General features: G+C 40.1%; 2 protein-coding genes across 2 annotated transcripts in view; one reads left to right on the forward strand and one right to left on the reverse strand.

Annotated features, from left to right (window-relative positions):
• On the forward strand, nt 1-17,091 carry ext2 (exostosin glycosyltransferase 2). Its single transcript, XM_017404269.3, has 15 exons — nt 1-161; nt 477-819; nt 912-1,135; nt 1,265-1,354; nt 2,290-2,406; nt 2,518-2,713; nt 3,079-3,218; nt 3,301-3,394; nt 7,958-8,089; nt 11,548-11,737; nt 13,343-13,509; nt 14,196-14,339; nt 14,478-14,606; nt 15,180-15,262; nt 15,856-17,091. Exons 2-15 carry the CDS (start codon nt 505-507, stop codon nt 15,992-15,994), a joined length of 2,160 nt encoding a protein of 719 aa, XP_017259758.1. The 5' UTR covers nt 1-161; nt 477-504; the 3' UTR covers nt 15,995-17,091.
• The window catches only part of alx4a (ALX homeobox 4a), a 19,054-nt gene continuing 10,097 nt past the window's right edge, over nt 16,731-25,687 (reverse strand). The window contains exons 2-4 of the mRNA XM_017404279.2: nt 25,048-25,367; nt 21,607-21,735; nt 16,731-20,801 (exon numbers count right to left, since the gene is read on the reverse strand). Coding sequence (XP_017259768.1) covers nt 20,481-20,801; nt 21,607-21,735; nt 25,048-25,367 — 770 coding nt within the window. The 3' untranslated portion in view covers nt 16,731-20,480. The remainder of the gene's footprint in view (nt 20,802-21,606; nt 21,736-25,047; nt 25,368-25,687) is intronic.

Below are 25,687 nucleotides of genomic sequence, written 5' to 3' on the forward strand. Positions count from 1 at the left end.
AGAAGAACAACTTCCGCAAATCGCCCGAAACGCTTCCTGGAGGACGTTAGCTCGAAGCTAATTTAGCATCGACATTATTATTATTTTTATGTTCAATGAACGCTGTTCTCTCGCTGTGGCAATGAATAAAGACTGAGCTCGTTGGCCCGGTAAAAGTCTCGGTATGTGAAACACTTTAACGTCACGCAGTTCATCTATTTTTATTCGTTTTATACGATTTATTCGGCTTACTTAGCCTGGGTGTGTTTACATAGCTGGTTGCTAATTTACGTTAACTGCTGTCAGTTTTCTGTTTAATTTTACCGCAACTAAAGTTAATAAAGGTAATTGTCAGCCATTTTAGCCGTTTTTCTTTTGTCTTCGCGTGTTATTTGATTTTACTTACCTACACATCAAGCAAAGGCAACATAGGTAATAGTTCATAACAGTATAACAACACTGCAGTATGTGTTATGGAAGTTGTTATGTCCTTACAGAGGCTGGTCTGACGGAGAGGTGCCAGTCATGTATGGCTCAGGGAAATACAGCTCCAGGGGCCCTGCTCTCATCCCTCGTATGAAAACCAAGCACCGCATATACTACATCACCCTCTTCTCTGTTGTGCTCCTTGGACTGATTGCCACCGGGATATTTCAGTTTTGGCCTCACTCCATTGAGTCCACGACTGAACGGTCACTTGAGAAGGGCAGTGTCCACGATGCACCTCTAATTCGGCTCCCTGCATCCAGCCCCATACCTGAGAGGGGTGACCTCAGCTGCCGGATGCACACCTGTTTTGATGTATACAGATGTGGCTACAATCCTAAGAACAGAATCAAGGTAACCAGTTCTCATAGAAACTCTCACATTGTTGAGCTTCGGTGGTTTTGATGCTCAGCTTTGATTTATTATCTGATTACCTGCTTCTGTAGGTCTACATTTACCCTCTTCAGAGGTTTGTGGATGAACTGGGGGTTCCCATCAGCAGCACCGGGTTGTCACGAGAATACAATGACCTGCTCAGCGCAATCTCCGACAGTGACTTTTACACGGATGATGTCACCAGGGCTTGTCTTTTTATCCCATCTATAGACGTGCTTAATCAAAACTCCCTCCGTGTCAGAGAGACTGCTCAAGCTCTGGCAATGCTACCCAGGTAAACGTCTGCAGGAGACACGTGTTAAAATTATTTTAAGCAAGTCGTTTCTTACCTCTGGTTTTTATAGTTTTTTTTCTTAAGCAATCTGTTAACCGTATTTACCTCAGCACATTTGTTTTGTTTTAGATGGGACAAGGGGATGAATCATTTACTTTTCAACATGTTACCTGGAGGCCCTCCTGACTACAACACAGCCTTGGATGTGCCAAGAGATCGGTAACTACAAGCATCCCTATAAAGATGTCGCATTTCAAACCTCATATCTCGAGTCGTAAAGTTCAGCTGTGTGTTGATACTGAGTTTCCATTGAATATTCGCATTGTTGTGCGCACCATACTTGCTCAAAATGTTTTTTAAAACATTGCCACTGGGTGAGAGGTGGTTCACTTTAATCCTCATTTCATTCAGTGATTTTGTTTATTTATATTTACTGAATTATCACTTGTAATGATCTGCTGTTTGTCTGCTTTCGAACGTATTCAGCATCACCTCAATGAGCTGCTTTCCTGCTACACTGCGCTCTGCAGAGCTGTGTTGGTTATGCTGTGCAAGGAAGGGGAAAACACCTTCTCAGTGAAAACAATAGTTTAGTAATCCAGGACGGTGAATTTGATCACTGTCTCTCTAATCCCTTTTGCCATTTTGCTGTCAGGCAAGGTTTTAGGATTTCAAAAACAACTTACTAGCATTGTTTTAATAGAGAAAAGGGACTATTCAGTAGCAAGAAGTTTTAAACATAGCTACAGTTTGAAAGTGTTAAAATATAAAAAATAGTTTTAGGAGACAATTTGAAATCATGTAGGAAATCAGCTGTAAGATGTCCTGTCAGAAAAGGTGATTGTTTAGAAGGTTTGTGAGCACTTCATTTTGCTTTAAGATTGTTTAGGGTTTATTCAGCTGCACTCCATTTGGCCTAAAGCCTCATGGGAACCAGGTGTTTATGTGATGCTTCCACTTTATAGTCTCCTTGTGTGAAGATACAGCACAATAAAATACGTGTTTGGTTACCGGCAGCTAAACCTTGGTCGATATTATTTCCTTTTCTGCAATCATTTCTTACCTTAAGCAAATGTTTTAAATGTGGTTTTTTTATATATTTCTTTTGTTTTTGAATAACCTTTTTGTGTGAAAATCCTGATGATTTGTTTCAGAGCACTTTTGGCTGGAGGCGGTTTCTCTACCTGGACCTACAGACAAGGTTATGATGTCAGCATCCCAGTTTACAGTCCCCTTTCTGCAGATGTTGTGCTGCCTGAGAGACAGCCTGGGTAAATCAGATGTCTCACTGCAGCTGTCACCAATTTCAGGACCACATCCCGAACAAATAATTTCCCTACATTCAGTGTTTGTGATTGGTTGGTTTGTCTTCATTTGCTCAGGCCGCGGCGCTATTTCATCCTGTCCTCTCAAACCGCCATTCACCGAGAGTATCGTGCCGAGCTGGAGCGTTTGAAGGAGGAAAATGGTGAATCGCTTCTCCTGCTGGACAAGTGTAGCAACCTCTCCCAGGGTGCTGCCTCGGCCCGCAAGCGCTGTTACAAAGGACAGGTGTACGACTACCCACAGATCCTCCAGGTGGGAATTACAAAAGTATCAACTTGTACTATTAGTATTTCACTTCTCTAAATGTTTTTGGGAAGTAAATATTATTTATAATAGTAAATCACATCAGTAGGTATAATATGCCTTATCAACTATTAATATGTAAAACTCAGACCTGTGATATATTTTAGCTTCTTGAAAAAAAACTTAAAGTTGTTAAATCTCTGGTGGTTTGGTTGAAATGAATTTATTGTACGCCTGGAAACTAAAGCTGAAGATATTTAATTTAGTTATTTGTTTTTAATCAAAATGCAGGTTTAACCTCTAAAGTGAAAACTTGTCTGCAGAGCTAGCTGTAGCTCTTAGTCATAATTGAATAAATGGTTTTGTCTCCACAGGAGTCTTCTTTTTGCGTTGTTTTACGAGGGGCTCGTTTGGGTCAGGCTGCCCTCAGTGATGTCCTGCAGGCTGGCTGTGTCCCCGTCATCCTGGCTGACTCCTACATTCTGCCCTTCTCCGAAGTGCTTGACTGGAAGCGGTCTGTCTAAATCTTGAAGCAACGACAAAACGTTTTGATTTTTGTCTTTTTTATAATTTGTTGTTTTTTTCTTCCTGCACAGGGCATCTGTGGTCATTCCAGAGGAGAAATTATCTGAGATGTACACCACCCTGAAGAGCATTCCTCACAGACAGGTTGAGGAAATGCAGAGACAGGTAACAGTGTTTAACAGGAAAGGAAATCTGATTGTGGTAGGATTAATCATCCAAGGTACAGTCATTAGATTTGGAGGCTTTCCAAGCCGTGACATGTCCTGAGCTTGTTTTGTAACCGTCAAACCACCCAACCAGTTATTCTTCTGGAAGCCAAAACAACTTTTATGTGACAGGAATTAGAATTAGTACCTCACTTTTTCTAACTTAGAATTTCCTCCTGCTCCGTCTGGGTTTTAAAAGGCTTGTAGAAGATTCTACTGTGTTTATTTTAGCTTGAGTGAAATGCAGGGAAGACGGCTCACTCTGTTTTCATTTGATATCTGCGTCGAGCCACAATAAACACGAGTTAAAGCAGCCGTGAGAGCAGAGCACCAGTTCAGCTGCTCCTCATTCTCTTATATCAACTCTTGTCCATTTACCAATTATACAGGCCAAACAGGCATTTCAGGCCAAAGATGCAGAGATTGGCTTGGATTACATCAGTGAGGCTCAAACTCGTGGCTTGATCAGAAGTTTTCTGCAGAGGACAGCAAACAACAAATGTGAAAACGTAGACTGGATAAATTTATTGGCTGTGTTGCTCCTTAGCTCCTCTGATGGTGTGCAGATGAAATGGTTACAAACTGATTTTTATCTGAAACATCACAGATGATAAACGCAACGATTTATTTAAAAAGTACATAAAAAACACATTTTTATTTTAGTTACAGTAAATGCTATATTTCTAAAAAGTGGGAAAAAAAAGAATAAAGCAGTTTTTCTAATATTTTGAACACAGAGACAAAGTTTCAAACATCCTGTTTGTCTGGCTTTATTCCTACCTTTTTAAAGTTGTTTTTAAAGCCAATGTTTTACCATTTCTGCTGTAATTTTAAGTTCTTATAGGTATCAGTTTAACTGTCAGTGCTTAAGTTCCTATTTAAAATATCATCACTATCTGAATTTATTTGGCAAATTTAATACAGTTATATGTAATATATGGAGAACAAACTCTACATATGGCTCAGTATTAACCATTTAAAGCTACATTTATTATTAATTGATTGTAAGTATAAAGCTGCACTACTAATCTGACATAAACATTCAAAGAAAGTAGATTATTTGGTTTTTGACGTAAATGAATGTATTTCATTAGTTTGCCAGCAGAGGGCTAAGCAGCCCTTGCTTTTAAATTTGATCTGTGTTACAGTGAGTTCTGACTTATCCTTCTGTAGACTTGTCATATAACTATCAAGTTATTTGTGATTCTAAGTTTGGTTCTCTTTAGGTCTTGTTAACATTTATTGTCATTCAAGAGTCAGTATTCAAAAAAAATTCCAGGTAATCCCAATAAAAACTCTTTAAAATGCTATTGAAGTGATTGTAGGGAGACTAAACCCGACTACAGGTCATACATTTGAGATATTTTAGGGAAAAAATGAATAGTTGCTTCTCATATTAGAGGATTTGATTGGTATTGCAGCAGTTTAAGTATTTTTGTTTTTTCTAATTTAACTCAGACTTATTTAGACTTTTTTTTTTTTTTTTTTCAAATTTGAAGTTGAATGTCTGTCGGTAATTTTCAGACTTTATTTCGACTTCTAAATTGAAGAAGATAGAACAGAGTCCATTTTTAAAGGACCGGAAACGAAACGTTAGGAATGCGTTTCTTTGATTGTCTCAACAAAATCAAAGCCATTGATAAATAAAAATATATAAGATATCGGATGGACTAATGCCCAACATGGAGTTTAATTGTAAAAATAACCTTATAACTACACATTTTAATTCAACCTGTCTTCACATCTCTGCTGCCATTTCCCATAAACTACAGATCGACTACAGCTGATTTTACAATGTCACTGTCAATTTTATTTATATAGCACATTTAAAACAACAGTAGTTGACCAAAGGGCTTCACAATTTACGCCAACCATCAAACATAGAACAAGATTAAAACAAAATAAATTAAAACAGAAATATAAACAGTAAACAAGTTGTGTAAAAGTATCATAAAAATATAACTCAAACTGTACTAAAAGCCAGTCAAAACGGATGCGTTTTTAAAAAGAGGAAACAAAGCTACCTGTCAAAATCACTCTTTTTTTTATTTTCTAATTTTCATCATCTCAGGTGCATCCCAAAGTAAAACAATGAAATCTAAACCGTCATGTTAAAACCAGGCATCGGGTAACTAACAGCTCCATAATCTTACTAATGCTGAGTAATCTGTTGGTGCAGTTTGTTATCAGGTTCCTGTTATCTTCCACTGCTGTCACAAACATGGGAGTCATCAGAACTTCACAAATCAAAGCTCAGTGTTGGATCCGAAGAGTAAAAGCTGAACACGGGAGGACTCGGTACCATCCAGGGGTTCTCCTTCCTCTCTTGGAGAGTCAGTAATTACACAGACCAGAGGGCTTACTCACATCAGGACTCTAATCCCACATAAAGCCCTCTGCTTCAGAAGTGGGGTTTAACTGTGGTCCTCCAGGCCCAAAGTCTTGTTAGTTTTTATTTTAGCCATTCTAATAAGGATTGATTTTTACATCAGGTCATTTAAAAGCATTGTGTAGAGATCAATTGGGTTTGTGGAAGTGTTTTAACTGCACTTACTATTGTAGTAATAAATCTTTAAGAAAAAAAGGAAATACAGTCTGCAGTGGGAAATTCAGAGACTTGATTTTATTGCTTTTTTTGATTGTGTCAGGTTCTTTGGCTGCCATTTCTGCTCAACAGGTGTGTTTGTCAGGGTTTCAGACTTCTGTCTACTAAATAGTTTCTCCTCATCACTTTGGTTTTATATTTTAACACTGTGAGCATCAAAAAGTGAGCTGCTGGAGTTCATTAATTATTATTGGCATTAGGATTACTCTGGTTGGTATGTTTTTGTTTTTTTTCCTTTTTAATGGGAAGAAGGTATTGTAACTATATTCTGCCTGTTGCTATAGGGTGATGAGGCAGTTGCTTCTCTTCTGTCTTTCGATGATGTCTGTTCTCCCCTGCTCATAAAAATTCCTGCTGGTGCTGGGAGAGGGTGGAGCGTGACGACGTGGGCCCTGAGGCCAGCACAGTTTTCTTTCTGCCTCCTCCCGGTCGGAAAAGAAACTTTCATCGCCGCTTGATTTATAGGCCCCTGAGATTAGGAAGTCTTTTTAGATTCTCTTCAAGTCCGCCATAAAAATAAATGGTGTTTTTGTGTTGTTGTATAACTCCGGCTTTTCGTTCCTCTGTGCAGGCGTCAGTGATTTAGGTCTCGGTCGCATGTTTGCAGGGGTCAGCCTCATTAGCTAATAACACTTGTGTGTATTCCATTAGGAGCTAAAGATATAAATATACTTTATGGTGAATTATTTCTGTTTTCTTTCTCAAAGCTGTGTGTTCTTTGCTACCAGTAACTGGTTGAGGTACTTGGTGTCTGCTGGCAGATGACAATGTTTTAAAGATTAATTACCTCCTTATTGTGCTCCCTTACCTCTGATCAGACCGTAGCGTTTACTACAAACTCAGAGCCCAATTGTGCATTCAGAAATAGACAAACTCCACGCATAGGTATTATTTTAACCTTCTTGCCGTCTTGGCTGAAAACCAAATATGTCGTGAATTTGGAATGAGGAGTCCAGCATCCTACACGATAACGTTAAGATGCGGGTTAAGAGTTCACTCATCAGAAAGCCTCTAATTCAAACAGAGATCTGTTGAAGTAAAGCAGAGACGGACAAAACAGATTTCATGAGGCTTCAGAAGAGCTGTTGAAGGATAAAAAGCCGGAGAGGGCTGCAAAATATCCTTCAGAGGTGTGGTCCACGGAGAATATCTGGATTTTATAGTTTGGAGTGTAAATGGTGTTATCTACTGTAATAACTGTACTTTAAAGCAAGATATGAGCAATTACATGCTACTAACAGCTTAATCAAATACTGTCATATTTAGGTAAGTCTTGTGTTACTTTGTTTTTAATGATAAAATTTAAGAAAAAAAATCATGTTTGTGTTTATTTGTGGTTGTACAAAGATTGCTAAATGTAAACTAGGTGCTAAAAATTAGAAATAAAAGTTATCAGAAAACATGAAGGGACTTTGTTACTGACAGGACTATCAAAGATGGTTTTTCCTCTTTCGAGAGTTTTTTCATCATATTGGATTTTAGTTAAAACTGTTAGGAAGTTCGTTTAAAAGACACCATCTGTAATAAACTCATTATTTCTCGTTTGATTGATGACCTCTTCCAAGTTCACATTTGGCAGCCAGGCAAACACGCCGTGCGTTATCACGACTGAGTGCAACAGAACGCCAAACATCGGTAAAACAGAACTTCAACTTTAACAGAACCTCCTGTTTCTGTTCGTTCTGCTGCAGTATAGCTCAGTATAAGTTCTGGACACGAGGAAGCAAGTTTTAGTTGTCATTTGTGTTCAGTCAGTACAAATACGGTAAATTTATTATACTTTAAGTGTCTTGTATGAACAGAAAAGTGTGTATTTTATTAAATGTTCAATTTAGTGATGATTCTATAATCTATTATTCTTCCACGCTTTTGTTTCTTTGCATAAATCTAATTATTTTTGTTTGTTTTTTGCTTTAGGCTCGCTGGTTTTGGGAGGCCTACTTCAGCTCCATGAAGGCTATTGGTCTGACCACTCTGCAGATCATCAATGACCGCATTTATCCGTACGCTGCTCACACTTATGAGCAGTGGAATAATCCACCTGTTGTGGTACGTAACTGTGTACATTTATTGATGCATTGTGTTCTAACAATTGAAGTATCTTTCAGCTGCGTTCAGTTTTGTCCTTGCTGTATTCTGCAGACTCATTCGTACGACAGCGATATAATCTGTGCTGTCGTGTGTTCAAACAAGCTGAAGCCTTTTTTTTGTCTTCTCAGATGTGTTTTATGGCAGTCAGGCAGACGCTCGCACTGCCACAGAGGTTTTTCCATTCCTCCTGTGCCTTGTAAATCAGGACTTCTGTCGTAGAGTGACAGTAGATGCTCGCTGTCTTTCTGAGGCGCCGCACGTGCAGCGCCTCAGTTTGGTGCACGAGCACAACGCTCTGAAGCTGCCAGCCTGCGTCAGCAGTTCTGCGCTAGGCGGATGCTTCTTCTGTGGTGAAAAATAAGTTCCTGTGAGTCTTAGTCACTGTGTTTGTCGGGAGTTTTCTGGATGCGACGGACGGCTTGTGTGTGTTCGGCTTCATTCTGGTTGTGCGAGTTTGTGGCTGCAGACATGTTGGCTCGGCGACCATCTCTCCGGAGTTGTTTATCAGCCTGGTTTCATCTCGAGACTCCTTCAAGCTGCATCTGCGGGAGAGAAAAGTGTGCATGTCAGCATGTGTGTAAACTCATTGTAATGCCTTTGAATCTGTCAGATGTTGACAAGTGTTGCAGTAAATGTAAATCCACAAAGTGTTTGTATTCTGGAGGTTGTAGTCACCATGGAGGTGTTTTCAGATGGAGCAGAGAGTGAGGAGTGTTTAGTTTTTAGTTTTTCTGTCTCTCTTGATCATGGCAGACTGTTTTTCTCTGAGCAGGTAGCTCCTAATTCAGCACTCGACTTTGCCCTCCTAAATGTCCCGTCAGAGCCTTTTAACCCAATCTGTCAGCGTTATCTCAGCCTTATAGTTTTTTTTCCAGACCCAGAAGAGGTTAAATGTGTTAGACCTTTGGTCATTTCTTCCTAAAGTGTTTTCCCAACAGATTCGGTGAACGGACAGTGAGAAAGTCTTAGATACAAAATCTAAATCAGGCAGACTTTCCTTTTTTTCCTCTTCTCCTCCTGAAGACTCCAGGGTGGTAATTGAAAGCACGTTTCTCTGGACTGTAGGTGCTCAGAGAGAAAAGGGGGTTTCAGATTGAGGGACAAACTGCTTTTTGTTTTGGAATATTTATTTTTAGGTAAGGAGCCCAGTTGTGTGATTCATACATAAATGAATGCATTTCAAACTTTCAGATTTGCCAGAATTTAAAAACCTTTATGTGGCAATACAATCATTTAATCAAAATTGAACTCCTGAGGGTACGATGTGAAATGAAGGAGATAAGAAGTTGGCAGTTTCAATTTTATTTTGAAATTGTTCCCTTTTTAATTGACCATTTACAATTAAATTAACTAAATATTGTTTTTCACATGTATATAGGACTATATCTTATACCTTTTACCCATTTGTCTATAACTTAAAATGCTCTAAAACTGGGAAGTAGAACCTAAACATAATGCTCATCAACATTATCTTTTATTGATATGTTAAACGAAAGCATTTAATCTCCTCTTCTCCCATTACATCTGTGTGCAGTCATAATAATCCCTCATTCTATCAGAATTTTGTTTTAGCATCTATTAAAGCTGTTTGCTTGTCTCTGAGTGAACAGAGCGAACACATCCAGGCATTCTGAATACTAGACATCCTTAGTTTGTGTTATTTCTAACCTCTGGGCTTTTGATGGTTTCTAAGATGAGAGAAGAACCACTTCAACAGTTCAAATAACCAAATAAAATTCCTTTTTAGGGACTTATTTAAACTGTAAAAAGAAAAATAACGCAGGACTTTCAGATCTGTTGGCGACAAGTCGAGCTGTGGCTTTTTTTTTTCTCCGTCTAATTTATTCAGTTTGACAAATGACTTAAGTGCCCTCAGCATGTTTATGCTCATTTTTTATGAAAGTGTGCTGTATATATGTGTTACTTTAATTACTTCCCCCTTTTTTCTGTGTGACAATGTGACAACAACCGCAGGAAAGTTTCCACTTTCCAGTAAAGTGAGGATTTTATTGGAGATGGAGTGACTGATGTTGTGTAAGCGACAGCGGCTGTGTCTGTGTTGACAGGACGGTGTTGATGCTGTAGCAGGAGACACATAATCACTCCATGGCCGCCTGGGATTGAGGAACAAATGGGTTCAGTTGTGCTTCAGGAAGCCCACTTTTTTAAAAAAATCGAAGTTGTGCTGAATTCACCCTGCTTAGAATGCTTGTAAGAGGAGGGAAGCATGTTTGTAGCCTTTGATGAAGGTTTTAAGAGTGGACTCTGGTACTTTTTTTGTTTGTTTGTTTGTAGTATTTCTGTAGCCTGTACTAACCAGACAAAAAATGTGTTTCATTTCTCTTAATAGGACCGTGGCATGGTCACTGTCTGCAGCTCAATCTGTTGGGTAGTACACTGTACCCAGTGGCCCCTAAATGTCTTTGTTTGTATCAGAAAACTTTTACTTCATGTCTTTTTGTTTTACTGTATTTTCCGCACTATAGGGCGCACTGGATTATAAGACGCACTGTCAATGAAAGGTCCATTTTTTGAACTTTTGTCATATATAAGGCGCACCGGACTATAAGGCGCACCATTGTGCAACTTCGCGCGGATCGTGCCACCGCGCTCAATTCAAAATGGATGATTTTGCTGCTCTAGCGGAGCTGGTTTGCCTGTATCAGCATTTATATGATCCCTCTGTGAGAGATCACAGAGATAATCAAGCGTTTCAAAACTCACAGAAGGATACTGCACCGACGTAAGCGCCGCTCGCTCAGGTCTGCGTCGTGCACAGAGCCGTGCACGACTGTAACTGAGCCTTAATGCTGCAAGCGGTGCGGTTTTGTAGTTTACCAAAGTCGTACTAAAACATTATGACTTCTTACATATATAAGGCTCTCCGGATTATAAGGCACACTGTCGTTTTTTGAGAAAATTGAAGGCTTTTAAGTGCGCCTTATAGTCTGGAAAATACGGTACATTGTTATTTGATCTAACCTGGAGTCTTTGTGACGTCCAGGATTTACAGGTCATTTTAAAGTGCAGCAGTGAACAAAAAACCAAGTTCCACACTAACTATAAAGGCTGCTTCTCAAACAGATAACCAAACCTCTTGTTTTCAGACTCCCTCCTGGCCTTTCTTGTTTTGGGCTGCTGTTTCTCAGATATTTACTTTATACTCTGACTGAAAGATCTTCTGGTTCTGTTTTTGATAGGATCTGGGAAACATTAATGGGTAATTGGTGCTACATCATGCAAAAAAAATAAATAAATAAAAATCAACTACAGGTGATTTCGCTGTCCACTCAAGCACAGTTGCAGTCCATTTCGTCATGAAAACAAGTCGAGCTCAGAATATTCTTTTTTGTGTCAATTAAAACAATGTGTTAACCACCAGGCTCATATTTTGCTTTGCTTCCTGTCTTGTGCAGAAATGGTCCAGTGTGAACAGCCCTCTGTTCCTGCCGCTCATCCCGCCCCGGGCTCCGGGGTTCACCGCAGTCATACTGACCTACGATCGCGTCGAGAGTCTTTTCCGGGTCATCACAGAAATCTCCAAGGTGCCGAGCTTGGCTAAGCTGCTGGTGGTTTGGAATAATCAGAACAAGAGTCCTCCCGAGGGTGAGCGTCACAGACGAGTTTATCAGATCACAGGAAACTAAAAAACTCAACAAACAAACAAATTCAAGCAAGAACTGTTAGGTTTCAAACTGATTTGTGATTTGTTTCTATAATGACGTGCTTGTTCTTCTCTCCATCAGACCACCTTTTGTCTCTGAACATAAATTTTCAATTCTGCTATAATTTAACACTGTTTTACTTCTAGCTTTTTTTATACTCGTGTCCACAAATAAGTCGATTGCTACAAAGACTTAGTTTTCCACACGCTGCTCTGCTGTTTGTAAAACTTAGTTTTTAATGAAACAATCCAATATTTCATGTGGTCCATCTAAAGATGAATTTGCCAAATTTTAAAACTTGTGATATAGAAAAAAAAACCCTATATTGCACCGTATCCCACTAACGGTAGAAATCTGGCGTTTTGACCAGGAATCAAATCTGTCCTGCCGTTCCAAGAGCTGTTTGGTGAAACGAATTAGACTGACAACTTTGAAGTGGTCCCTCGTGTCTGCGTGTTGTTTTTATTAGAGGCATCACCGGCGCCTGGCTAGATCTTTGGGTCCCATTAGAATTAACAAGAGGTTGTTGACAGGTCAGACCCTCGGGGCTCGGGCCAAAGTGATGGCAGTTTTCTTTCCCGTTTACGCGAAGCATTGATCTGATGTCTTATGCAGGCCATGTTTTTGGCACACGCTAAAAATTACATTAGGTCGGTTTGATTTTTCTTGACTTGTTTCTGTCTCTTTTTTCCTCCTGACTTCTCTGACATCTGTGCAGCTGCTGAGACTAACTTCCACAGCAGCAGTAATTGTAAAAGGCACATTTAAAAGAACCAAAAGCCAAATCTTCAGAACATGGAATTTTGGTTAGTGGGGTTTGAAACACAGTTTGGGTCTAAAATTTGTAAAAATGTATGTAATAGCTCATAATTTTCTCATTTCTGCTGTCTTTTTTTCCAACATTGGAAATAAAGGAAGGAATTACAGCAACATGGGAACAGTGAAAAAAGAAACCTGGGGCATTCACATCAAAGTTTTTCTGACAATAGCTTCTGACAGGAGACATCAGACATGGTTAGGGGCTCCTCTTAGAAGCTGTCAGATCACAGTCACTCCTTTAATGAGGGGACACATTCTGTGTGATCTGTCTCTGCTGTAGTCCGTGCCATGGACACTGCCCAAGAGCTTTGAAATTCTCCTCTGGAAAAAAAAAGAAAGTAAACACTTGAGAAATTGTAGTGTGGTTACATTTGCACGTGCTTGAGGTTAGCGTAACAATCACAACTTTGAGATCACACAACTTTGCACCGCCAGTGAACAGTTGAAAATCTCTGCGGGTGGTAAACACTGATAAAACACTGATATGTGTGGATTTATATTGTTGCATCTTGCTTATATTTAAAGAGAGCTGACTCGCTGTTAGGGCAGACATGATCAAATAATCTTCACATCTAAAGTTCTCGAACCAGCAAAACTTTTTGAATAAAAGATCATTTACACAGTTGATAAAATGACTTTCTGTTTATTTACTGCCAGTGAGTTAAATGACAGAATTATTTTGGTGCATGAACCTATAAACGAGTCATATTTTCCCCCCTTCTGGCAGAGTCTCTTTGGCCAAAAGTGGGTGTTCCTCTGAAAGTCGTGCGAACCAAAGAGAACAAACTGAGTAACCGATTCTTCCCCTACGATGAGATTGAGACAGAAGCGGTGCTTGCCATTGATGATGACATCATCATGCTAACATCTGATGAACTGCAGTTTGGCTACGAGGTGAGAAATGTCCTTTATTTATTTTTCTTTTGGAAACCCTTTGCCTTGATCATGCTTCAGCATATTTCCTCTGATGGCAGGGTGTGCCAAAAAAAAAATCTTTAAGTTGATCCTGGAGTTTAAAAGTTGCTCAGAGAGATTATATTCACATTTTTCACTATTTGGAGATTTGACTGCCTGCTGAATGTGTTTGATGTGGTCAGAAAGATGACAGAGCCGCAGCTGATGCTTTCCATATTCACATACCTGCCAGGCCCCACTCCAAGCAGCACGTTCACCTGAATCCATTTAGAACCTATTTAATAAAATTGTGCTCAGTTTAAGGGTAATTACATGAAATTGCAGGCAGAATAGAGGAGTTTTCTGTCTAATGACAATGCACCTTACTTTCTGTAAAAGGATCAAATTGGCTGCTGATGTTAGGCTTGTTGAGATATATAGAGTTGTAAAACCTTTTTTTTTCTTGCACATATTTTCTTTTGTTCTTGGCTTTGCTGGTATTTGAAGTTCAGCTGTGATTTTTGGCTCCGAGATGAAGGAGCAAACACTGATGTATGGTAGTTTAAGACTTAACTGTCCATTCTGAGCTTTCAGACTTGATCTGAATCATTCTTCTTTAAACTTAAGTGCTTCATTTGAGACGAGCCCACCAGACAGTCTGTCTCCTGCTCTGCTGTTTCCTCCAGGTGTGGAGAGAGTTCCCCGACAGGCTGGTGGGCTACCCGGGGCGACTGCACCTCTGGGACCATGAAATGGGGAAGTGGAAGTACGAGTCAGAGTGGACCAATGAAGTATCCATGGTCCTAACAGGAGCAGCTTTCTACCACAAGGTGAAGACTGGCTGCATTTAGAAAGTGTTTCCTCTTTTCAGCGTCTCTTCTGGTCTTCACACAAGTTATCTTTTTTTAGGAGCTTGACATGGCAGTTTATGATCACCGCAGTGAATGTTGAATCTGTTTTTATTCCAGTACTTCAATTACCTGTACACATACAAGATGCCAGGAGACATCAAGAACTGGGTGGACGCTCACATGAACTGTGAAGACATTGCGATGAACTTCCTGGTGGCTAACATCACAGGAAAAGCCCCCATAAAGGTACACCCGAACTCGTTCTGCTCTAGCTGTTTTACACTTGCAGGGGGGGGAGGCTGAAGTCTGAAGTCTGAATCAGCAGAGCAACATTTCTGGTTCTGATCAGCTCTCACCCTTCCACAGCACTGCGTCTCCCCCCTCCTTACCTCCACACACGGTCTCTCCCCCAGGTGCAGGGGCCCTGAGCTTAAGCCTGACCTTAACCTCCCTTATCTGGGTGTCATTCACTGCCACTCCCCCCTCTGAGTCTGTTTGGTTAGGCTCACCGGGGCTTAAGCATACCCTTCTGTCAAATCAATGGATCCACACTTCCCTACACCTGCACCCCTGGTCCCACCTCCCACCTTATCTCCCAACAGGTTTCCTCAGAAGTAGATCATTCTTTTTAACCATTCCCTCCGTCGCTCGCTTTCCTCTTTCCCCTCATTCATTCACAGCTTCCGAGTGTTTGGATAGTGAGTCAAACACTGCCCAGTCCGCTGAAATAAGACCAGCTTCTGTCTGAGCCTCTGTGCATTAACAAATCATCCAAGTGTGCAGACGTCACCAGGGTTGACTTGTTCTGTTTCTCTTTAGGTGACCCCAAGGAAAAAGTTCAAGTGTCCTGAATGTACTGCCATTGATGGACTGTCCTTAGATCAGACGCACATGGTGGAGAGGTACGATCATTTGTTTAAGACGTCTAGGATGAAGTGAAAACAGTAGAACAAGTTTGTGGTTTAGATTTGTTTTTGTTTTTTTGTGCTGCGTGTGGAAAGGTAGATTTTTTTGTTTGGGTTTTCCAAGAGTTTTAACATTTGATTTGATAATAAAAACCAAATTGAGTCAATTTTAATTGAACTTATTTTGCAAAGTTGAAAGAAATTACTTGTTTTAATTCTGTTCATTGCACATGCATCATATTTTGATTAAATTACTTTTTTTATGTTGCCTTCCACCTTTTCTGTTGTCCCGTTCAGCAGATGAAGCAAATACAATTTCAGCAATGAGCTTCCTATTGCAACACAGACAAACCTCTCAGGATTAAGATACTCAGTTTAGGATGTTTTGCTGTTTTTTCTCAAACAGGCAAAAATCAGCACTGAAACACAGTGACAGAATCTGATGCAGTGATCATTTTGTAAACCGTCCCATTTCTGAAACGCACCTGTTGTATGCAGTTATCGTATTCACATCTGTCTTAGATCATTGAATGAATAATACCTGTTTATATGTGAGCCGGTAAAGAAATAAAACTCGTCTTCCTCCGTAGGTCCGAGTGCATCAACAAGTTTGCATCAGTTTTCGGAACGATGCCTTTGAAAGTGGTGGAACACCGTGCAGATCCGGTGCTCTATAAAGACGACTTTCCAGAGAAGCTCAAGAGCTTTCCCAACATCGGCAGCCTCTGACCCGCCTTTCTCAAAAGTATGGACGCCCTCACAGCCTCAGCTCTGCATATCTGGTCACCGACGATGTCTTTAATGTCAAGATATCAGTATTGAAACAGAAAGAAACTGTACATTTCTCACTCTGACAGTTTTTGACTTGATTTTTCATTTAAAATACAGATTAGTCTTGAATTTTAATAATGTTTGTAATCACGTGGTGACGTGGAAAAGGTGAAGAAGACTTCCAAACACGAAGCGCTGAAGAGGGTCATCCAGAGTCCGATAAGAACTGATGGATCTCTTCCTGTTTCAGAGCTGAACACCTGAGACTCCAGCTGCTCTGGGTTCAGGCTGCATGTTGTATATATTTATATTTTTGAAGCAGTTCTGTATGATAGTCCTAATTTATGACTCTTCAACAAAGATTTTCTCTTCTTCTTTTTTTTTGCTCCCTTCAAAAGCTGACATAAACCTGACTCTTTAGCTGTACTGTATAAAAAGACAAAAGTAATAGATGGTAAAAGATTCTGACATATATATGGAGGCTTTATTCACACCATGATTGATTGTGATGACACACAGATGTTGTACCGTGGATTTTCTCTGTTACACAATCACATTTACACAAAGCTGGTGTAAAAATCTAATATTTAGAGCGAGTATCTGCTGCTTTTTGACGAAAAACATCTGATCTTCTGGAATTTTTTTTTTTTAAATGTACTTTTATACAGCCTGAGAAAGTATTTTGTTGTATATCTATATGCATAAGAGAAGCAATTATCTTCCATAGTCATTTCAGTTACAACAAGCACTTCATCAGCATACTGCCTTACATTTTACTACGTTGTATATTTAATAGTAGAAAATTCAGAAATTAATTTGTATAGACCATTTTTTTATACTTGTCGTTTCCAGTTGTGTGCTTTTCGTCGCCATTCATTTCATGTCCAGTATTTAGACTGTAATGCTGAAAAGAGTGCCGTCTTTAAACTGCATTGTTGCCTCTGGTGTTTTATTTTTATTTTTTTCTATTGTTTTCATGTCGTCATTGGATTATTATGCATCAAGTTATATATAACAAAAAGTAAAGTCAACACTAACATGTCTCTTTAAAGTTATTGCTGTTTGTTTTGTTTTTTCCTGCCATGTGTGAGTGAGATGGAAAGAAGATGATGTAAGAAATTTTATTCTTTTTCCTTTGGTTCCATCTGGGCCCGTCCGGAGCGGGACTTTATGTGACGATGTTCCCTGCAGCCTGTCACCTGCTGTTAATATACGCCGCCTAATCCTCTCTGTTCAGTGTCAGCAGTTCAAAAGGGTGCAGTTCGTATTTTTGTCAGCTTCAATTAGCGTGACACTCCGGCGGGTTGGGAGATCTCATTTCAGCGCTCGAGTCCCTTCAAAGGGACTGAAATGCTCCGGGATTTCAGATTGTGACTGTAGGGATGACACAAGGCTTGGCTGTGTGGTGCGTGGCAACAAGATGGAGCAAACTCGGCCAGCTTTATGTCTAATGGCAGCCAACTGGAGGCGTTAGCTGACTCTTTAAAAATGCTTTCCTTGAAACTGGAAGTGGCAAGTGATTTTGAGGTTATTATATAAAAATACACTTGTTGTATTCTACACAGTGCAGGGAAACTGTTGTTAAATGACCTTTTATTGTATTTTAAATACCCAGCTCACCAAACTGTTTATTTAGCAAAAAAAAAGTAATTCCAAACCAAATAGCAATAACTTATCGAACTTCATTCACACTCAGCACAAACATGAGCAGATCCATACTCTTAATTCAAAAGGCAGCTTAAAGCCACACAAACCTGAAAAACCATCGTTCAAAAAAAAAAAAATTATATAACGAGAGAGAAAACACAGCCGATTTTAAGAAAAGTGATATTTTAAAATACTTCATTAAACTACTCAAAATAAAACAGAGCATCATATTAGTAACAATTCCAAGAGTTTTATGACACTTCAATCCATTCTGCATGCAAAAACAAAACACCAGCACATTAAATTATTATACATTTACTCCGATACTGATTGCTTGACTTCAGTAGTATTAGAAAAAGGACAATTATATAATTTGAGGCTGAAGTAAGGCAAGAGAAATAGTTTTTTTTTTTTTTTTATGAAGCTACCTTGCAGTGAGTCATACAAATTGTGAAAATGAGTGCATTTATTGTTAGAGGTGCTTCAATGCAAGAGCAATGAAGTTTAAATAAAAACTAATGTACTGTGTAAACCTGAGCAGCTCAGTGGCTGTGTGTGTTTTCTGTGCAGAGTCTTGATTAATCCAAAGACAGACGGTCCTGTCCATCCTGACACACAATCCTGTGCTCCGCAGCCTCCACACGGCTCGGGGTTAATTAAAACCCCTTCCTGGGCTGACTGAGCCCGGACCCTGCAGCTGAGCAGCTTTGGACCGCTGGACACAGGGAGAGGTGCAGTGTGTGTGTGTGTGTGTGTGTGATGGTGGCTGAATCTTTGAAAGCAGAGCCATGACAGCTGAGGGGGAAGCATGTGTGAGGCATGTTTGTTTTGCATTTACCCCCCCGAGCGCAGCTGTGTGCACTGTCCTTTTCCCAGAACGCCGGAACACAGCGGACGCCCTCGCAGCTCGCCCTCCATCCGAACCCTCGGCCACGGCACAGAGGGGCCCCATGTTCACTTTTGTGAAGACACCCTCCTCCCTGTTCTGAGATTTGCCTTCTAGACATGCCGCACATTTGGACTGGTTGATGTATTTTTGCATGACTTCAGGGGGATCTGCTCTGCTCTGCTGACAGGTTATCGCTGAGTGAATGTAGGAAAAATCTTTGGTGTTAGAATCATCAGTGCCAACATCAAAACCATCAAACCAAATTTCTTCTTCTTCTTTTTTACTTGTAAAAAGTGTTACTCGCTATGAAATATCGCTTTGACTAAAAGGTGCCGGGATCTTTCAGCAGAAAAAAACTCAAACTCAAAGAGAAAAGAAGGGCTTGTTTTGGTCTGCAGTGACTGACCTAAATTCTTCATGAAACTCCTTGAAGAAAACTGAAATTAACTCCAGCCAACCTTTAACTCATTAAAGCCAAATGCTTCAAAAAAACGTGAACAATTACTTTATTATTAAAGTCTCGTGTGTTTTGGGTTTTGTGGTATATTACCTAAATATTACCAACTAGGTCTGTAGTTTGTGTCAATTTGTTGCACATTTTTAACAATTTCAATTAAATATTCAGGGTCTTAGAATACTGTTTGGACAGCCGACTTCTAGCAGATGCTACCACAAGATCACATCTTAATTAATGGTGTGAAGTCCCAAATAAATATGATTGTAATGAAACTACCAAAAACTGCTGAAACACACTAAACTGTGTAAACTTTAAGCCACAAATCAGTTGGCCACTTCGCTGTAAAAAACTGTGATTTATTTATGATGAACAGAAGATCTGAAGGTGTATAAAGATGAACGATAAAGCTTTTTTTTGTGGTTGGTTTCCTTTGAAAGGAGCGTATGTTAAAATGATTTTAGAAGAGTATTGTGATGCGTTTGCTGCTGTTGCCTAATGACTCCTCAGCTTACGGCTAAACGTCACCATTTTAATGTTCAGAAAAGAACCCTGACAACCTCTCAGTATCTAAAGTGTCGACCCACTCCGGCCTTCTCTGTTTCAAAATGCTGCTTCTTTTTGTTCCTGTCTTTTTACTCAGCAGTCTGATTGTGCAGCAGCGACTTTAGTCAACTTGTAAGACTAGAAACGCACTTCTTTTACTTTTTAGTCAGAGATAAGTCTGTTTTTGGGTTTGAGGCATCCAGGCTCGTTGATTCAGAGAGTGATTCTCACACTTTCTCCTCCATATCTTCAGCAGGCGGAGTTTGTGCAGCAGGTGGATCACCATAAGCAAACTACAAGCAGAATTGCGTCTGTGTTTTGATCATTTTAACGTCCTGATTGAATATAAGGAGCTCCGTTTTGTGATGGACACGACGGTTTCCTGAAGCTTTCATTTTGCACCAGTTTAATTTCAGCTCACCGTGCGTTAATGCTGCATGACACTTCAGCAAGATAACAGGTGTTTGGCATAAAATCTGAATTTTGATTTTCTTAAGATTGCAGGCTGAGCTATTTGTATAAACAGAGAGAGAAAAATATAAAACACCTAAATTTAAATAAAGAATAAAACAGCACCAATCCAAAAAAACTGCATACACTGAAAGCACTAACAATAGTTCCTGTATTTGAGAAAATAAGTGCATGGATTTGTTTGTAATACTGTTTGGAGCGTTTTGTTTGCCTGTCTTCAGCACTGATTTTGCCTTCATGCTGAATAGTTGCTTATTTCCAGCACAGGCACTGAAATGTGGCATCACTTTCTCTGCAAAATCTTATTGCAAGTTCATTTTATTGCAGCACTTCTGATGGTAGTCACTGTTTCCTGTGCAGTTTTGATTTTAGTGCCCCTCACTCCATGCTGGGTTTCCATGAGCTCCCCCCCCCACCATCCAACATGCAGCGACACATCATGTCGCCCAGGAAATGGCAGCGCTGTGCTCTTTGGCCTTCATGCGCAAAGTGGCGATGCTGGACGACTTGCGGTCAGGGTCCATGTTGAGATCGTACGTGTTGATGCCCCCGGCCATGCCAGGAGACCCCCCAAACAGGCTGCCCATGTGAGGCTGTCCAACGTGACCCCCGGGGCTCGGGACGCCCAGGAAGTCAGAGACGCCGCTGGCAGAGTGGGGGTGAGGGGTCATACAGGGAGTCATCGTGTCACAAGGCACCACGCAGCCTGGGACAGGAGACGCTGCGCTGCTGCCACCGATCCAGGAGGGGTTCTGGATCTGAAGGGAAACAAACAATAATAATTCTCAGGATCATTTCTGATCAGAAACACATCTAATGTCTGTCCTCACTGTTTAGTTTATCTTATAAAGCAGTCCTGTTAAAGTCAGTTTCCTTGTTGTTCTCTGACCTTCTGTCATGACTCTAAAATAACAATGTTTAATAATTGATTTAAAGCAACATTTATGCACAAACATTAGTCATTAACATTTACTTGCATGAAAGTAGCATTGCAGAACATAAATAAACTGAGTTTCTGTGACTTTTTGTCTCAAATCAGCATCAATGTAGAGGTGAAGGAAATGATCAGAAAATACTTTTTTATGCTGAAGAGTTCCAGTTATTTGCCTGAACTGATAACGGACAACATTAGCTGTTAAAATATACTCGAATTATGTGATATAGCTGTGATTTACAATTAATTCAGTAGGCTATTGTTGTAAAACCATCATCATTTCTGTGACTTTTCTGACCCTTAAACTCAACATGAATTTATCGTTTTTAAATTAAATCATTTGCTTTCTTTTTTTTACCAAACACTCAAATAAATTTCTGCCATCAGCTTAAAAAAATGCACTTTTAAGCAAGTTTCAGTTTAAAGAAAAATCTTCTGTTTTGGTTTAAAAAACATAAGATGTATTGGGTGAATGGTAACCTTTTGGCTGTAATTTTATTTTACTTTTGGCATCTGCCTAAACCTATTTTGGAAAACTGCAAAATTAGTTAAATGTGATTTTTATCGCAAACTGAGCTGTTTTGTCTGCAGCAGCTGAACAAAAGCTGCTTGAAGAGCTGATCCCGTACCTGTGCGTAGTTCTCAGGACGCGTTAGAAGCGGCAGCTCGTACGCAGTTGAGAAATGTGTCCGGACCTGCTGCATCTGACCGAAGCGTTCCCTCTTTCTCCATTTTGCTCTCCGGTTCTGGAACCAAACCTGCAAAGTGAAATGAAGCAGATGTCATAAAGTCGGTAAAACCAGCTGAGAGGCCACCTAAGAGAGGAAAAGCAATGTCTGTGGTCAAACTGAGCTATAAACAGGAAGAGAAAACAAATTAAAATCTTTGTTTTCAATGAAAATGGGATTAAAAACAGAACTGTAGATCAGAAGCAACTTAACAGAGAAGGTAAACTGCATCCTGCAGACTTTATCCAATTTGAGGCTTATAAAAACTGTACCTTTAATCTAATCTGCCTTTTCTCTTCTATAATCATCTCTGGCATCTAAAACTCAGTGTTTACTGAAATCATTTGCATGTTTGATATTTCTACTAGAGAATGTGAAACTGATCAAAGTTGATTTTTAGTTTTGGTGATGTTTGCGTGTTGTCTGCCTTGTTTGTCAGTGAATCTAAACATCTAAATTTGTTTTCCAACTCTTGAATATGTCGTTGATGCCACCAGCTTTTACTGATCTGGGCACAAATTAGGCAAGAAGAAATGTTACTGTTTGATGTGTGTCAAAGACGCTTCACCGATGGGGCAGAGGGGGGAAATTGAAAAGTGAGATGTGATTATAACCGGGGTTTGTTTGCATTTTCCCATTTAATTTCCTGGGCCCTGAATCTTCTGGCTTTGAGACTGTTTCCCTCTAAATTAAAGAAGCACACAGGCTCAAGAACATAATCCTTCTTTCCTTGATGTTTTAATGCATCTTCTTTTGCATCCAGGCTATAAAATATAAATGTATGACTGCTTGCATGTAAGATTTTTCTTTTATTGAGCAATAAAATCTGTTTGTCAGGTGTTTGCCAGCATCACCCAGCAGGTCTGATCATCTCAGTGTTTGCCCTGTGCCAAGTCTGTTGGCCATTACACGCGGATAACATATTTTTGGGTTGCACATACTGCGTCGTGACAGTAATTGGTAAAGACCTTGACAGCTTAAGTAGCTGGTGGACTTTCAATGAGGCTTTATTTATGTTACGGCCCCAGAGAGAAAGAGCAGAGAAATACCAAACCGGCCCCAGCAGGAGAGCGGCACAGGGCCGAAAACACTTTGAAGTGAGAGAACAGCTCAGAGGATTGATAACCTGCCTCCGCTGTCACTCATTTCAGACTCCAAACTTAAAAAAAAAACACGACTAAGCCTGGATTCAGTTTTCCAACACACCTAAAACCCTAATAACATCTCTCTCACCAGTGTTTGCATTCATTATATGTAAATTTGCTCTGTTTCCTTCATAATTTAATTTTCCCTATGCCAGGTAAAAGATAGTGGAGGACACAAGTGGACAGAAGCAAAAGGAATTTAATACTAATTTGTTTTCTGTTTCACATAATTGGAAACACAGAGTACAGCGTCTGCAGTACTATAAGCTTTTATTTTAAATGGTGCTCAATGCAAACTTTAGAATAAGTCTAATAACTTATTATATGAAATGTCAAAAAATACAATAATTGTAAAAGTAAGTTACATTTTTTTATGGAAAAAGATTTCTGAAAAACTGAAATTGAATTGAAAAGCTTAAATAACAACAATGTCAAATGTTTCCTTTTAAAGTGACTTGAATTCACGATGAAAATAGTTTAAAAGGATTTTTCATAACCCACTTGCATTGATTTAGTTAAAAACTGCTTCAGATTGTCTCTCCTCCTCACAGTTTGACAAATATCTTCACATGATAACAAAGAGCAGACATTTTATGGGTTCGTCTCTCAGCGGATCGGATCGGCGTCTCATCTGTGGGCTCGTGTGGACACCTGTGTTTCCCCGTCAGCTCCACATCGGATGCCATCTTGACTCTCTGGACTATCAGAACAGCCGATCTGAGAGATGTGATGCTACTGAAACCCCACGACCCTTGACCCTTGACCCTCACATGTAGTATATATGACTCAGATCTGAATTCAGCCTCTTCCTTTGAAACCGTGAGACTGAAAAAGCAAACAACTCCGGGCTCTGCTGTTGTTTAACTGAATGTTCCCTCTTTGTGTGTGTGTTTAGGAACCATAAAGTAAAGAGGTTACCCTGCTCTCGGTTCCTTGTAACCAAACAAAAATCTGTACGTTTTAAAGTATGCTTTTCATCAGCAGTAGAGCCTTTTTCTTTACATTTCTTCGCTCCAGATGCCGAGCTGATGAGCTGTAAGTCCGTCCCTCTGCGTGTGAATGACCGGAGTAAAATACAGAACCCCGTTCTCTGACTGACAAGGCATTTTGTGTCTTTTATCTTTTCAACTTGAGTGTTTAAGAGGGCCGCCGGGAGGGCCGCCGGCTGTAAAGCTGCATCCATCTGAAGCAGGCAGGTCTGTGATAGCACGAACAGCAGAGCGGCATACCTTCAGAGACTCAGGCTTGAGTTATAACCCTGTAGCTGAGCAGACTTCCTGTGTTTTTTCTGCTCACTTCGCCAGCTTATCGTGTTAAAAATTATGGTTTTGATCAATCCCTTCTCCCATCCCTGCTGACGCAGATAAAAAAAATAGCTAATTTATGGGTTGATTTAGCAAAAAACTGGAGTAAGCTTCAGAATAAACCTGATACATCAGCCACCAACCAATCAAAACTCACGGAAAAGGTTTCACACCTACTGGAGACCACAGCAGGGACACATTCTTGTCTGAACAGGATGTTAATGAAAGAAAAACACAGAAAATCCAGGGGCTTTGGTCTTCATCCACATGCAGCACACAGAGACATGCTGCAGAAATGGTGGAGGTCTTTTTCACTGCTGTCTTATGTTGGAATGCATTTCAGCAGTCACGATCGATATTTATGCAAATTCAGCTCAAAGGTCAGCGGGATGGTGTATGGTTTTGACAGAGATGAGCTCACAAACTCAAAAAAACTTTTGAACTGAAAAAAAGATGAAGCTATTGAGACAATCTCAAGAAAAAAGAAGTTGTAGGAGTCATATGTTGATGAAAGTCTGCTCTCTTTAAACTGCACATATGAGGCCCAGGCAGCTCAAACCTCAGCCCCCCTGAGCCCTCCTGGGCCCCCTGGCCTCTGTAAGGTCCCACTCCCCCACTCTGTCGACTCCCACATTTCCAGATAAATCTCTCCTGTTGTTCTGTGAGTGACTTTATCTCTGCAGGGCTGCAGATGCTGCAGGAGGTTGTGTTATTTAAACCCCGTTCTGCTCTGATGGAGACCTTTTATTAAGAGTATTTATTGCACAAAGATGTGGACCGCATACGGTTGGAGGACCAGATCGCACTAGCATAAAATGGAAATTTAATGTCATTTCTGATTATTTTAAAGCACTGAATTGTTTCAGAACCCTGTTATTTGTGTTAGTTGTTACCTGCACGCGGGCCTCAGTCAGGTCGGTCCTCAGGGCGAGCTGCTCTCGGGCGTAAACATCAGGATAGTGCGTCTTTTGGAAAACCTTCTCCAGCTCCTCCAGCTGGTAGCTTGTGAAGGTGGTTCGGTTACGCCTCTTCTTGCCTTTGTTGGTTTCGATGCTCTCAGTTTTGTCCAGCGAGCTCGCTAACTCATTGCCTGGTGACCTGTCGGAGGCCGCCTTGACACCTTGATCCTTCACTGTCAGGTATCTGGAGTCCATTCCAGGTGGGTCTGAATCCGGGGCCAAATCAGAGTCTGTCAGACCTGAACTGTCTTTACCTGCAAAGAGAGGAAAGATATAAAATAGTTAGGATTTTTTATTAATATTATTACAATTTTTAAAAAATCAAAAGAAAAAAACCATTTTATGTAAATTTATTTCCTTCAAATTGAAGAGAAATATGGAAAAAGGAAGTAATAAAGAAAGGAAGATGGTTTTTCTCCCAGTAGACAGGAAACTGTACTGGGATATATGTATCCAGTGGGTATTACCCCAGTGTTAGTCGGACCTCAGGTTCTTCAGGTGACCTGATAGTCCATTAAGTCCACTTAAAATACTGTCAGGGAGGGAGTTGCTGCTGACATCCAGCCAGCTGAAC

This window comes from Kryptolebias marmoratus, linkage group LG15 (genome assembly GCF_001649575.2).
Source record: "Kryptolebias marmoratus isolate JLee-2015 linkage group LG15, ASM164957v2, whole genome shotgun sequence".
In the NCBI taxonomy this organism is placed as follows: Eukaryota; Metazoa; Chordata; class Actinopteri; order Cyprinodontiformes; family Rivulidae; genus Kryptolebias; species Kryptolebias marmoratus.